A 13825-nucleotide genomic window follows, 5' to 3' on the forward strand; every position below is an offset into this window, starting at 1 on the left:
TTTATATAACTTTATTACTAGAATACTAAAATTATTCGACCCTATATTAAATCGGACTTATAATACAATCCTTATTATTATTAACTATTTTACTAAGTACGTCTTATATATCCCTATATAAAAAATAATTAATACCCAACAATTTACATTCCTCTTCTAACAAAACATCTTCCAATAATTTAACCTCCCAAATTTTATTATATTAAATAAAAGTAGCTTTTTTATAAATTAACTTTAAAAAACTTATTACGAATTCCTAAATATCTATAGACGCCTCAATATAACCTAATACCCTTAAACGGACGGATAAATAGAGAAGCAAAACTAGAATTTAGAATTATACCTTTAGATCTTCTATAATATAGAGTAAATCGATTAGGCTGAAAAAATTATACTAATATAATAAACGTACAATAATTATTTTTATACTATTATTAGAAAGTCCCCCTCGGAACTACTCTTTAGGTATTATCCTCAGAGACCAGCGGATTCGGAATAAGGACGGAGGACGGTCCTTTTAATAGTAGTTATTAATCGAATTAATAAATTATTTTATAGGTAGTTAAAAATCGTAGTAACCTTAGAAGTTATTAATTAAGGGTATATAAAATAATATAATAAAATTTGAAAATTAAAGGAATTCAACGTCGGAAGCTAGGTTTTACTTAATACGAAGTATATTAAATAACGCTATTTAAGCGCTAAATTAATAAATAAATTTTTAGGACCCTTCTAAATTACTAAAGTTATTAGAGAGAAGAAAATAGTATACCGACTTATATTCCCTATATATTACTAAATTTATTTAATATTCCCTATTATTCTACTAGAGCCGTATTAAGGGGATCCTACTACGGCGGTACTATAAAGGGAAATTATAAATATTAAGGAGGATAATATTTAATATAAAATTAAAGCGATTATAAAATATTATAAATCCGGCCGCTAATATTAATTCTAAATTAAATAGAAGGGGTATCCGGATAACGAAAATTTATAGGTTTTATAAGAGGATATAAATTACCCGGATTTACTTAAGGAATATAAAATTAAGGAAATATAGTAGCGGCGTACTAGTAGCGGGCTAATTACTAAATTAATAAAGGTTAATTAAATAGTAGAGGGAGAATAATAATTATTTAGAAATATAAAGTAGAAACGTAAAATATAAATATAAAATGCAAATGTAAAATACAAATGTAAAACGTAAAATGTAAATATAAAACGCAAATGCAAAACGTAAAATACAAACGTAAGACGCAAATGTAAAATGTAAATATAAAGTACAAAGCGGAGATGTAAGACGCCAACGTAAATTATAAAATAGAGACGCAAATAGAGATATAAAACGTAAATATAAAATATAAATATAAGGTATAAAATAGAAATATAAAGTAGAAATATAAGAGTAGAAATATAGAGTAAAGAGGCAAAGTAGAAATACGAAAGTAGAAATATAAAGTAGAAATATAAAATAGAAATATTAAATAGGATAAGAAATAGAAAAGGAAAATAGTTTAATTTAATGTAAAATATTAATAAAGCGCTAAATAGAAGTAACCCGTATTTCTAATTATTATTCTAAATAAAAAAATCCTTAGTAGCGTCCGCTATCGTCGATATAAAATTAAAACCTACAACTTTAAAAGGAATACTCCCGCGCACTACCGTACTTATTAATAACATTCATAAATATTATTTTATATTATTTATTTATAGTCTACCCTTATAAATTCTAATAATTCGTCCAACTTTCTATTTAGTAACTCCAACTTTCTATTAACTAATTAACGCTAAGGACTATAATTACAACCGGAGGAAGGGGGGATACGAATAAAAATATTTAATATAAAGATATTTATAGGAGAGTTGTTATTACTAATAATAGGATTATTAGTAGGGGCTACCGGATTAATATTAGTATTAGTATCGCTAATATTACAGTAGCTAAATCTTAAATAACCTTTATAATTAAAATTCCTAATTTAGAATATACTAAGCAATATTATAAGGAGACTGTTATTAATAAAACGCGCCTATATTACAACCCAAAATACCACCGCGGACTAATGTAATTACTATAAGAGGAGGGTAAGTAAGGGATTACCAATATTAGTAAAGCGTACAATTTCGGCTACTATATCTTATATATTATTCTAGAAATTACAAATACTATAGAGGACCTCGAATATATAGTAGCGCAGCGATAGCGAATACTGCGATCTCTCGTTGAACTCTAAAAGGAAAAGACGTTAGTAAAAAAAAAAAAAAAAAAAAAAAAAAAAAAAAAAAAAAATTGGGAGAAGTAATAAGGGGAAGATAGCGTACCTTTAGTCTAGCAAGTATACGTACCAATTAAACGGAATACTTTATATAAATTTAGGGTTAGAGCGCTAGTAAACGCCTAAATTAAAGTAATACTATATTCTAAGTAAATAAAAGGGTAGATATTGCTAAAGGATAGAAAAAGAATAGCCAATTAAAAGTTAATAACGGGTATAGGGTAAGAGGAGGGAAAGGACGGAGCGAAAAAAAAAAAAATAGAGAGGGGAAGTAAATATACTAATTAGACTTATAAGGGAAATAGGGATTAGTATATAAATATATAATAAAAATATATATATTTATAATAGAAGTTAATTTAAGCGAGGGGGCAACTAAAGTAGCTATAGAGCTAGGGGAGGGGGTAATAAATATAATTATAAAAGTAAGGATAGGAGGAAAAAGAGAGGAGAAGCGAAGAGGGTAGGCGGAAGGGGTATTATATAAACGAAGGAGGAGGTTCTTATACGAATATAAATTAAAGTAAATAAATATAATTCTAAGCGGGCAAATGCAAATTAACGTAGAGTAAAAAGAATATTAAGCAATTATATAAATAGTAAAAAAGGGTAAATAAAAGGATAAAACGAAAGTAATAGTTAAAAGGGGAAGGATAGAACGAATAAATAATAATAATAATTATAAAAAAATAGGAGAGAAAGGTAGAAAACGGGAAGGTACGTAATTCGGATTATAATAAGGAAAATAGGGGTAATAATTAAAAATCGTACTATTAGAATAAAGAGAATAATACGAAGAACAAAGTAAAAGTAATAGGAAAATAATTAAGAAAGAATAATATAAATAAGGGAAGTTTATAGAGGAAATAGTATATAAAGTTATAGGAAGTATAGGAAGGAAATAAAAATCCCAAGGACGGAACCTATAGGGAGGGGAATTATATTTAAAATTTATAGTAGGGATTATATTTAAAATTTATAATAGGTTATAATAGGTACGAATAATAGAAAATAGCCTACGAGAGGAGCCTTAAAATTCGATTATATAAATATTATACAATAGGTATAAATAATAGAAGGTACTTTATAAAAATATTAGGCCGCGTTATAAGTGTAGATAATGGAAAATATTTAGTAAGAGGAATTATAGGGCGTAATTATATTAATATTCTAAGGTACTTATTAACGCTCTTAAATTTAATGTAGTATTCCTTATTAAGTAAAATAAAGCTTACTACCTTATACGCTTATAGAATAATAGTTTTAATAATAGGCGGAATACTAGCGCTTTAAATCTAATATTAGTTTTATATCTATATTTAGAACTTATAAAAATAAATATTATAATACTAATATTCTAATAGGCGGCTTACTATATTTAGAATTTATAAAAATAAATATTACACTACCAATATTCTAGCGGGCGGCTTCATATCTATATTTAAAACTTATAAGAATAAATATTATAATATTAATATTCTAGCGGGTAGTTTCGTATCCGTATTTAGAATTTAAGAGAAGGGATATTACAATATTAATATTCTAGTAAACGGCTCGCTGGTAGCGAAATAGTTATAATATCCGGGATACAGCGTCGGCGGTTATTACAAGTAACGGTTCGCTTAAACCAAAGGGTAAGAATATTGTACCTTCGCTAATAACGTAACTTAATAATATTATAATAATATAATACTTATACCCTCCGCTATTTAACTAGGACCTACTACGAATTACGAAGGTTCCGAAGATAGAACCTATAAGGGGGGGGGTTGTATTAGGAGGCAAAGAATTTGTATATAGAAACACCTTAACGGCTACTACTCCCCTTCGTTAACTAACGTATAGGATTACTAATAATAATACTTATATTAGGTTGGGCTTACAGGAAGGATAATCCAACACTACGCCAAAGCGCTAAATTAGTACGAAATTCTATAATATTCGTTAGTAAATAAATAGAGTTTGTATAGGTATAAAAAAGGTTCAACGGAGCGTAATTTATTATAGTCGGTAGCTATCAATACATCTTTAGATTAACCCCTAACTTACCGTCCCCTACGTATAGCCACGACCGTAGTCACTTCAGCCTACCTTTCGCCTACGTTCCTGACAGTATTTTAGATAGTATATATACCGTGGTCGTTGTAGAAGGGAAGAATTAAAAAGATGACTACGGGGGGGGAGAGCATTGGTTATATATACCTACCTATCGAACACAGCACAGTAAGGTAAAGGGTCTTGGCGTACCTTAATGCTGCAGGAATGCAGCTGTGCTATGCAGTAGAATCTGCACAGTAATGCAATATCCCCCCTAACTTTTTACTGTGGTAACGAACACGCTCTTAGCTAAGAAACTATCATATATACCTCTAGGTAGGTACTTATTTACATTCCAGCCGATGATCGTTAATTGAGTTAAAAGATCCATCTCAGCGTCCAAGGGCAATATTGTAACCTTGTGGTCTCGAATATAATAGCTATAGAGGATAGATAAAATTAGGTGCCTGGCATATTTTGGTTCGTTAGCAACGAGTGTTAACCGCCGTTAGGTTCATCTGATTGCAAGGTGAGCAAGTTGTCGCGGATATTACCAAACCGCTAACTTCGGTTTCTAGGTTCTTTTGAATTTCAACTGACGAGAGTCTTCAAGTCGCTGTCGCTATCCTCTTAATTTTTCATTGCTCATCCCACACATACCATTTGGCAAGTCCCATAACTACAGCAGCCCAAGTGGAAGCTCACATCACGCTCTTTCCTCTCCGTAATTACCGTAAGTACAACCTCAATCATCGTGATGCCCGCACGGCCCGCAATGGGTACCAACATCAATTTCGATTTCGGTGTCTGGCTGTATGTCTCGGGGCGCGACCACGGAATTACAGCAGCCAGCGCATGGCAAAATAAATTTTCACATGACAGCTTCCATGAACACGGCAAGATTTAGCATCAGTCTTCAATTACCGGTCATGGGGGGAATGCGAGCGGAAAGGGGAGAAAAACAAAGAAGAATGCAAAAAAAAAAAAAAAAAAAAACGTTATCTCTATGGCCAGAAAAAAAGAAAAAAAAAACAAGAAAAAAGTTCTCGTGTCATCCACGATCCACGGACAACATATACTCAATCACTACCCCCAATTTTGATATCAGTTGACATCCCACCTCTAACAGGTACCTGTCTTTATCTTCTCCATCGTCGCTTATCATTCATTCATCATCATCCCCTCAGATACCTACAACTCTGCATCCTCAATACTACGTACTTGCATAGTTGCTATTTGTAGATAAGAACGTATGTGACTCACCACCTAGTATCATCAATCATACCTGCTGGAAAGGGGGGATCAGGTTTCCATGTCTCGAGCCTAGAACTTTCTAGTCTCAAAAAGATACCAGACATGATGCCCATCCACTACACGGAGGCGTGCGGTGGGCGAGTGACGTATATTTAGTCCAAGACTGCAAATTCTAATCGGCGTGCGCGTGTTTACAAGCACCTTTGCGGATATCAATCATTTAATGTCCTGGGACTAGTTTGGAAACCCTCAAACCTTTGAATCCCGATACGATCCATTCCTCGGCACCTAAAAGTAATCAAGAAGTGCGAGTAGAACACGCATTATGGTTTGTGATTTATAGATATAGGGTAAGTAGTGGTATATATCCAAGTAGTTTCGATCTATCCAATAGGAGATCTCAGAGTTTTTCATCCACAACAATCATGATACAATCCTCCCCAGTACCCCCGCCCATGATTTTATCCGTAGGTATATAAACATGTATAGGGCATGGTACAGATGACCTCCAAGTCATCGAGCCGTCAATCCCATATCATATGTTCATCCATTTCATCCCATTTCGTATCCCATGACAAAAACCAAGCCGTGAACAGTAAAGGTCCACGCAGCACGCAACGCAACCACATCTATACAGTGTACCGGAAAAAGGTGGCATTATCACCCTTCTCGCGCTCCGCAATCTTTTCCTCCTCAGTGTACTCGCTTGGGGGCTTGTACTCGCGGTCCCGGCGAGCGTTCTCGCGCCTGAGGTAGATGGTCATAAAGGCCGACAGGACAAAAGCCATGACCTGGCAGCCGAGAAGGGTGCCAAAACCCTGGTAGTAGTGGGGAGATTGCTTGGCGAGGAAGAGGTACGACGAGATGACACCGCCCAGGTTGCCGAAACCGACGTGCATGGCAATGCCAACACCGCGCTTGAGCGAGCCACCAATGTTGTTGCCGTTCCATGCGACACCCTGGGGGACGTTGGGGTAGATACCCGAAGCGAGGAAGAAGCAGCCGAGGTAGCGGACAGCAGGCGTCCTGGTAGCCATCAACATGATTAAGCCAATGATACTGCTGAGTCATTAGCAAGTGATGCAAAGCTGGATTTGGGGAGATACGTACGCCATGCCCATGAAGAAGAGCATAAAGATACCACGCTGCTTGAGCCTGTCGGCATACCAGCCAGCACCAATGCAGAAAAGACAGGCCACCACATAAGGCGGGACAGTCAAAAGCTGACTCTGCTCGGGGCTGAAGGTACCGATGCTGTTGATAATGGTGGGCACGAAGAGCGAGTACGAGTACAAGCCAGTGTAAACGCCAATGGTGATGAACATGTGGACCCAGATCTTCCAGTCCTTGAGGGCTGCATAGAAGTACTTGATGTCGAACTCATCCGCAAGGGAAGAACGATCGCGCTTGAGACGGGCGGCGATCTCTTCACGCTCCTCAGGCTTGAGGAATTTGGCGGTCTGAGGGTAGTCGTACATGGCGAAGAAGGCAATGACGGCTGGGAGAAATTATCAGAAAGCGCACCGCAGAAAAAGGCAGGACAGGTTAACATACCGATAATAAAAGTCAAGATACCCTCCAAGATGAAGAGCCAGCGCCATCCATTGTAGCCACCGACACCCTTCATCTCCAGGATACCACGAGCCAGAAGACCACCGAAAGCACCGGCGGCGGTAGCAGCGGAGAAGAATATGGCCATGCGGAAGCCGCACTCGTGACGCCTGTACCACATTGTAATGCTTGGGTACTGTAAGTGAATGCGATTTGACGACAAGCAAAAGGGTGATACATACTAGTAGGTGATACCAGGAAAGAGACCTCCCTCGGCAAGACCCAAGCAAGACCGCACTGCCATCAAGCCATGGTAATTCTGGACAACGCCCATAAGGGTGCAGCAAACACCCCACGCAATCATAATGGATGGGATCCAAATGGACGGGCGAAAACGCTTCATGGCCATGTTGGAGGGGACCTCGGCGAGGACGTAGAAGGGGAAGAAGATACCCAACGCATCGTTGTACTTGAGGCCGGTGAGCTTCAAGTCCTGCGTAAGGAGCTCGAGCTTGGCATTGCCGATATTTGTACGGTCGAGGAAGGATAGAAGGTATAACAAGGCAAGGAAGGGGAGTAGCCTGCTATCGATCTTGCGAAGTAGCTTCTTGGTTCTTTGCTCATCCCAGCCGGCACTTTCCAGAGCGACGTCCTCAGTGTACTCGGGATGGACAGCCTTCTCGTTGTTGACGCTGGAGTTCTCGGTAGTCGGGACGTCCCGTACGGGTGCGTCATGGTCGGCAGCCATGGTGGGTGATGACTGTAAGAATGTCCGATCTACTTATGAGGTGCAGATAGGTGTTGAAGTGAAGGACGGTTGGGTTGGTGCGAAGGTGCCAATCGTCTGGGGATAACTGAATGGAAGCGGCCGCCGATTCCCTGGAGAGAAGAGAGGACACGCAAAGAAAGGGGCCATGATGAGGATGCTCTGGTCCTTATAGTCCGAAAAGACAAACTTAAGGGTTGGCGGTCTTTCATACGCAGGGCCAGACACCCAAGCACATGAAAAATAGAAACAAGGGTATGATGGTACCTTGTAAGTGGTTGAAGGGGGGTACAGCAGAACACCATGTCGCAGCTAGTGCATGGGTGCTACACTAAGCAGTTGATGTAGGTACATGGTAATCAAGCGTGGACAAGACATTACCCAGTGCCAGTGAGGTAGGTAGGGTATGCAAGTACTAGATGATCCTGGCAGCATGGCTTTCCCATGGTTTCCTGTACTTGTAGCCTGGGCCAGGTCCCCTGGCTCCTTTTCACGTCAACATGGGTGGTTTCAGTCTGCTGAGACCAGCAGGCGGAACATGTCTCTGATCTGTGGAAACACAAGCGTTACCGTACTCTGGCAACTCGTTTGACTCCTAGGAGCCAGAGGAGAGCAGCGTACGGATTACCGTCACTTACACCGACTTGTGACCAAGGTCCATTTTGCCGAGAAGTGTCAACGGCAGCGTTCCGGAAACGGTTCTGTACACACTATCCAACCAGCGTGCTCGTCAAACATGGGTCTGTGAGTAATTACTTTGGGAGTGTGAAAAAAGGGGGTAAGAAGCGGGACGTTGGTTGAGGCCGAATACATATGCATGCTTCGCCGGGCAACTTTCCCAAGTTGTACCGTACTCTGTTCTGATAAGCCAGCTGCACTTGTGTTTGGCTCACCGATCCCATCTGGATGGAATGGTCCATCTTTCCATCGGGAAGCGAATGGTACGGAGTATCATTGTTGATAATATCCAGCCATTTAAGGATGAGGTAAGACGGCCTGCGAGTGTTAGACAATCCTGCCGGGGGGGTACGGTACAACCTTTGGCTGGGCCTTAGTGGTGAAAAATAGACTTGTTGACCTGGGGACGACGGAAGGTCAATGACAACATTGTTTGGTTGGATTGGTCCCGCCAACCTTATCCAGCCGCGGGCCGCCAAGATGGCTTGGCTGCAGGGCTTGAGTAGCATCGAGGAGCTTTCTTTTTGCTCGTTAGACTCATTTCGACTCGTTTATTCTTGGGCTTGCGCTCGGGCTAACCTTGAGTGTACTTCTGCTTGCAGCTGGACCGCATCTAGACCACATCCTCTTGCAGCCATCCACCACCATCCATTCTAACCATATCGTGACCATCAATCTTTGTTCCTCGACCGGCATATCAACCCTTTTAGTGAGGCACAACCAGGCTCGTCCACTTGTAGCTTGGGCTCGGCGGCATACCCCCAACCTGGATCTGATATTTCATCCGTCTTGGCTGTTATGCCATTGGATGGGATCGAAGCCGTGGTGAACGAAGAGGAAAACTCTGGGACGTGTCCTGTTGTCCATCTCTCTCCCACTCGCTGCCTTCCTCCTACCCAGACCCCCCTTCCTGCAGAGTGGCAGTGACAGGAATGGGCTTGGTATCTCACGATGCCCCGCGATGCCCAGAACGCCCAGGACGCCCAAATCTTGAGGAATCTTCCCCCGCACGTGGCGATGACCACAAACGGCCTTCCGGATGAAGGTTTCGGGCGGAAGGATAAACGGGAGGTGTATGGGAATGCATCATGCAGTACGTCTTTGTCGAAACAAATTTGAAGCTTGGTTTTGGCGAAACTGATGTCGGAAACCTTGTCCGAGATGGTGTCAACTTGAGTGCCGATGATGGTGCTTGGGGGTATGTGAATCTGACCGTGGTTATGCGTCCGCCGACGGCGCAGACAAAGCGTTGTGCGGGGTCAGCAGTCATGAGAGTTGCGATAGTCACAGTCAAAATTAGCGGCAGAAACGTCGTCGTCGTTGTCGTGAATAGGTCATCAATGCTTGGCCCTTTTTTGCGCAACCGGAAGCGCCAGTTGATCGCTCTCTAGGCATTGTCAGCATGGATTAGACAGGCAACGAGGCATGCAAGGACGCGTTTATTGGAGTCTGTGGGAAATGCAAGTGGCGGTGGGCTTCCGTTGCTGAGGCTCTCCTAGTCCCATGTATCGCAAGCAAACGACGAGAGACGACGAGGCCAGCACTCAGGTACCCGAGCAAACCAATATTGCTTCTCTTGTGTTTGGTCCAAGAGCCTTGTATCGTACCCCGGGCCAAGGGAATGCTTGGGTTGGGTATCACGATGTCGATTGAGGACCTGCCAGGCATCGATTCAGGACCAAGTTGAGCAAAGCCGGAGAACGCCACTTTGTCGTACGAAGGATGAGCTGAACGAAAAGCGACGAAAAGGGAGAAGTCATTGTCCGCCGAGTGGTTGTGGATTACCGGGAACGAAAGACTGAAGACGCCGCTCAAAGCAGTCAGTCAGATGGGCGTTCATAAATTGCCATGATTGTTGCCATCATGGTTAGATGTACTGTTGGATTCAGTTGGATCACTGGAGAGCTAGCTGTCTGCGCGGGGAGGCACAAGTTCCCTATCAACGTAGACTGCCCGATTTCCATCATTTCCCTGGCTTCTCCACCTGAATATTCCTCTCCCTTTGGAAATTCTCCTCATCATCAAGAAAAAGAAAAGGAAGGAACGAAAGATTGATGTCGCTCAGACCCATATTTCAATTTCGTGTAACCTTTCACAGATCATGGCGGGCGGACGCAGCTGCCCTGTCTGTGAACTTTGAGAATTTGGAAAGTAGCACTGAGTGGTAGCGGCCGCGACAGCGGATACTTTGATGCAGTTGCTGTCTTAAATGGCAGGTGCATAAAATACCACTTTCCTTTGATATCCCGTTGATAGGTATCCAAGGGAATGTGGATCTTCCATAGTAATTTGTCCAACTCCAGCCTGGAGACGGTTGTCAAAATACAAGTAAAACAAGTACATACAAGCAACATTGATTACGTGTATTACGCAACATTAGCAATACGGGGAGAGAAGGCCTCGGCAGTTCAAAAAAGGCACACCAAAACAAAAACTTGTTACGTGTATGGAACTTGTGCAAAAGGAAAAGAGAACAATCAAGAGCCTCCCCAGAGCAGTCATGTGAACAATGAGAAGAGGTTGGAGATCCAATATTTGTAGACAGCTCAGCTCGGCTGGAAAACAAGGGACGACGTTCAGTCAAAGTTACCCCGGATTTGCATCGCTGGTGGAAACTGCCCCGGATTTCCTCTTTTACAAGGGCACTTACATAGTGGACACAGTGGGCACTGTAATCCCCGCCCGCCTTGGCCCTTTCAGTTCCGTCGCTTCTCAACTCCACCAGGCAACTACCTCCCGTCACAGGGATTAGCTCTTCTCCATGACCATACGTCTAGCATGCCAAGGGAAAGCTTCAACTGCCACCATTCTTCTCCTCTTGTTCTCCATTTGACTCCATCTGATCTTGACTCCAGTTTCCCCAGATCATCATCTCGAGGTGCCCCGAACGAACTCTTACCGTAAACCCCAGACCCAACCAGAGAGGCTGGCAATGCGGCCGATGCTGCCTGATCTATTTCATCATGGCAGCATCCAGATCTCTTCTCGTTTCTGCTTCTATTCATCATTCACACCTCAAGAACCACTTTAGACTGTGGATTTTCTTGGCCTCTTTCTCTAGTTTTGCCCTAGCCACGTCTAGATCAATCGTCTGACCCAACTCTCCAACTGAACTCCAACCACGCCAAGCTTCCAGTTCATGCTTCGCTCCAACGGAGGCTTCTCCTCTTTTTGTTCAGAAAACACACTACCGCCTTGGCTTTCGCATGGAGGCAAGTCTTATAAAATCTTACACCCCCCCTTCGTACCTGGATTAGTGGAATACTTGGAAGACATTTGATGACTTTTTTGGGATTCTTGGGCTGTCAGAACCGCATCACAAAGGGGAACTTAAGAGACTTGGGAAGTGCCGTGTGAAGCCAAGAGCTTGAAATTCCCCACATTCCTCCAAGATGCCACTATTGTCACCGCGACCTCAGACTTGCCGCATACTACCAGTAGGCGCTTCGTTGACCGTTGTTCCTCCTCAGTGGCGGTGACCCCTTTGACAGATGCGGTTTGTTGGAGACTTCTTTCCCCGCCATCTCCCAAGGTATCATACACGTCAGGATTCTGGCGAGTTAACCTATATGATTTCACCAAGACGATACTCGACCACATCGCAGCAGGCTTGGCCTACGATAAAATCTAGTCATGATAGCGAGCGCAATCCGCCCGTCCGAAATCCCATCGGTCAGGGCGTGATGGCTTCATCATGGCACGATACCCCACGGAGCCAGTCCCTGTGAGTTTGCATTGCACATCGACGTGTATACCTTGCCACGCTGAGCCCATGGTCTTTTAGCGGGAGCCGACAGTCCAGTGAATGGCATGAAAGGATGAAAGTATCCATGCGGCGTACGTGATGGTAATTGGAACATTGCCGGGCTGTCTTTCTTGTTCAGGCTCGCAGGCCCGGTTTCCCCAGATTCTCCAAACTCCCCAATCCAATCCCCAAGCTTCTCATCACATTGAAGATCGGAGCAGCGGACTTCACATGATCACATCTGAACGATCTTGCCACGCGGCATCTGCGAACTGTCTCGAAGATCTATGTGGATGACGCATCGCATAGAACTGGAAAACACACGGTATCATCGTATTCTGTTTCTTCCACTGTCAATCTGGCATGACAGCATGGTACCCCTTCCCCGGTATCTCTCTCGAGCCTTTGGACAGGATTGACAGGGGTAGGGTTGCGGAGAATGACCGCGAGTGCGATCGAATTTTGACGCTTTGCCGAAACAGATTGTCAAACCCAAGAAACAGCTGTCATCGAGCTGAGACCGCATTGTGCTTCTGCTTCTACCCTTTGGCTCGGCCATGACGTATCCGGACGGGCGGTGGCATGATGGCATGTTGCGCAAGGGCAGAGAGCTGCAAGGGCATTTCTCTTCTCTGATCGGGTGAAAACCGCTTTTCGCAGACAAGCGAGGGGTTGTCTTTGATTGAAATAACTCAGTCAGGGTGAGGCGCTGAGGTGACACCTCTTGACCCAGACCCTTCAAAACTGCTTACTTTTCTGTATCAACCGGTCAAGTCAAAACACCAAAGGGTTCGTCACAATCTCGATTTGCTGGGACGACAGGCTTGCTCAAGATGTTTCGGACCATCCCGTTTCACGCAGCATTCAGGGCTTCGTGCAACGCATGTAACGAGGTGTTCCAAGACCAGCATGCCCATATTTTCGCTGTCGGTCTTGGAAAGCAATGCTTGGGACCGAGATCTTTTACTCCGAATGGCTGGTTGCTCCGGCCGGTTGCATACCTACTTGACAGATGCTGGGGAGTAGGTGTCGGTACAATGCCAGAGATTTTGATTGAATTTCTATCCGGAGCCGAGAAGAGATCGATGTTGGGTTCGTAAACCAACTACATGGTCGTTCCAGTCGTACCTGTGTTCCATGTAAGCTGTTGCCCATGCTCGCTGCCCGTCAACAAATCCCAACCACCAGGGGGGGTATTACGTGTGTTGCAGTGAATACCACGCTTATATCCGTGCCATTGCTGAAGTAACATGGTACCTTTAGACATGGAAAAGGCCACACAACAAACACAAGAAACATTACAAGGGATCTGCGTGGCCCTGTCCCGTACGAAAAAAGCTGTTGTTGCCTGTGTTACATATCACCAAAGTCCAAGAGCACAGAGCACAGAGCACAGAGCACTCACGCACCAAACCCTGACGGGCGGATACGCTTCCAAGCCTTCCAGGGCTCTGGATAAATGAAGTAACGTCGTGCGTCTCGCAGATGGTGTTACAGCTTTTCTAGCCTACC

General features: G+C 42.8%; 2 protein-coding genes across 2 annotated transcripts; both read right to left on the reverse strand.

Moving 5' to 3' along the window:
• Nucleotides 1-5920: 5920 nt before the first annotated feature.
• On the reverse strand, nucleotides 5921-8021 carry NCU09698 (hypothetical protein). The gene is made up of 4 exons (XM_955552.3): nucleotides 7367-8021; nucleotides 7128-7312; nucleotides 6684-7071; nucleotides 5921-6632 (listed from the first exon to the last, which is right to left on the reverse strand). Exons 1-4 carry the CDS (start codon nucleotides 7870-7872, stop codon nucleotides 6203-6205), a joined length of 1509 nt encoding a protein of 502 aa, XP_960645.1. The 5' UTR covers nucleotides 7873-8021; the 3' UTR covers nucleotides 5921-6202.
• A 1049-nt stretch (nucleotides 8022-9070) lies between these two features.
• NCU16936 (hypothetical protein) lies at nucleotides 9071-9909 on the reverse strand. Its single transcript, XM_011396509.1, has one exon. It carries the CDS (start codon nucleotides 9836-9838, stop codon nucleotides 9515-9517), a length of 324 nt encoding a protein of 107 aa, XP_011394811.1. The 5' UTR covers nucleotides 9839-9909; the 3' UTR covers nucleotides 9071-9514.
• Between the last annotated feature and the right edge of the window lie 3916 nt (nucleotides 9910-13825).

The sequence above is a fragment of the Neurospora crassa genome, linkage group V, assembly GCF_000182925.2.
Source record: "Neurospora crassa OR74A linkage group V, whole genome shotgun sequence".
In the NCBI taxonomy this organism is placed as follows: domain Eukaryota; kingdom Fungi; phylum Ascomycota; class Sordariomycetes; order Sordariales; family Sordariaceae; genus Neurospora; species Neurospora crassa.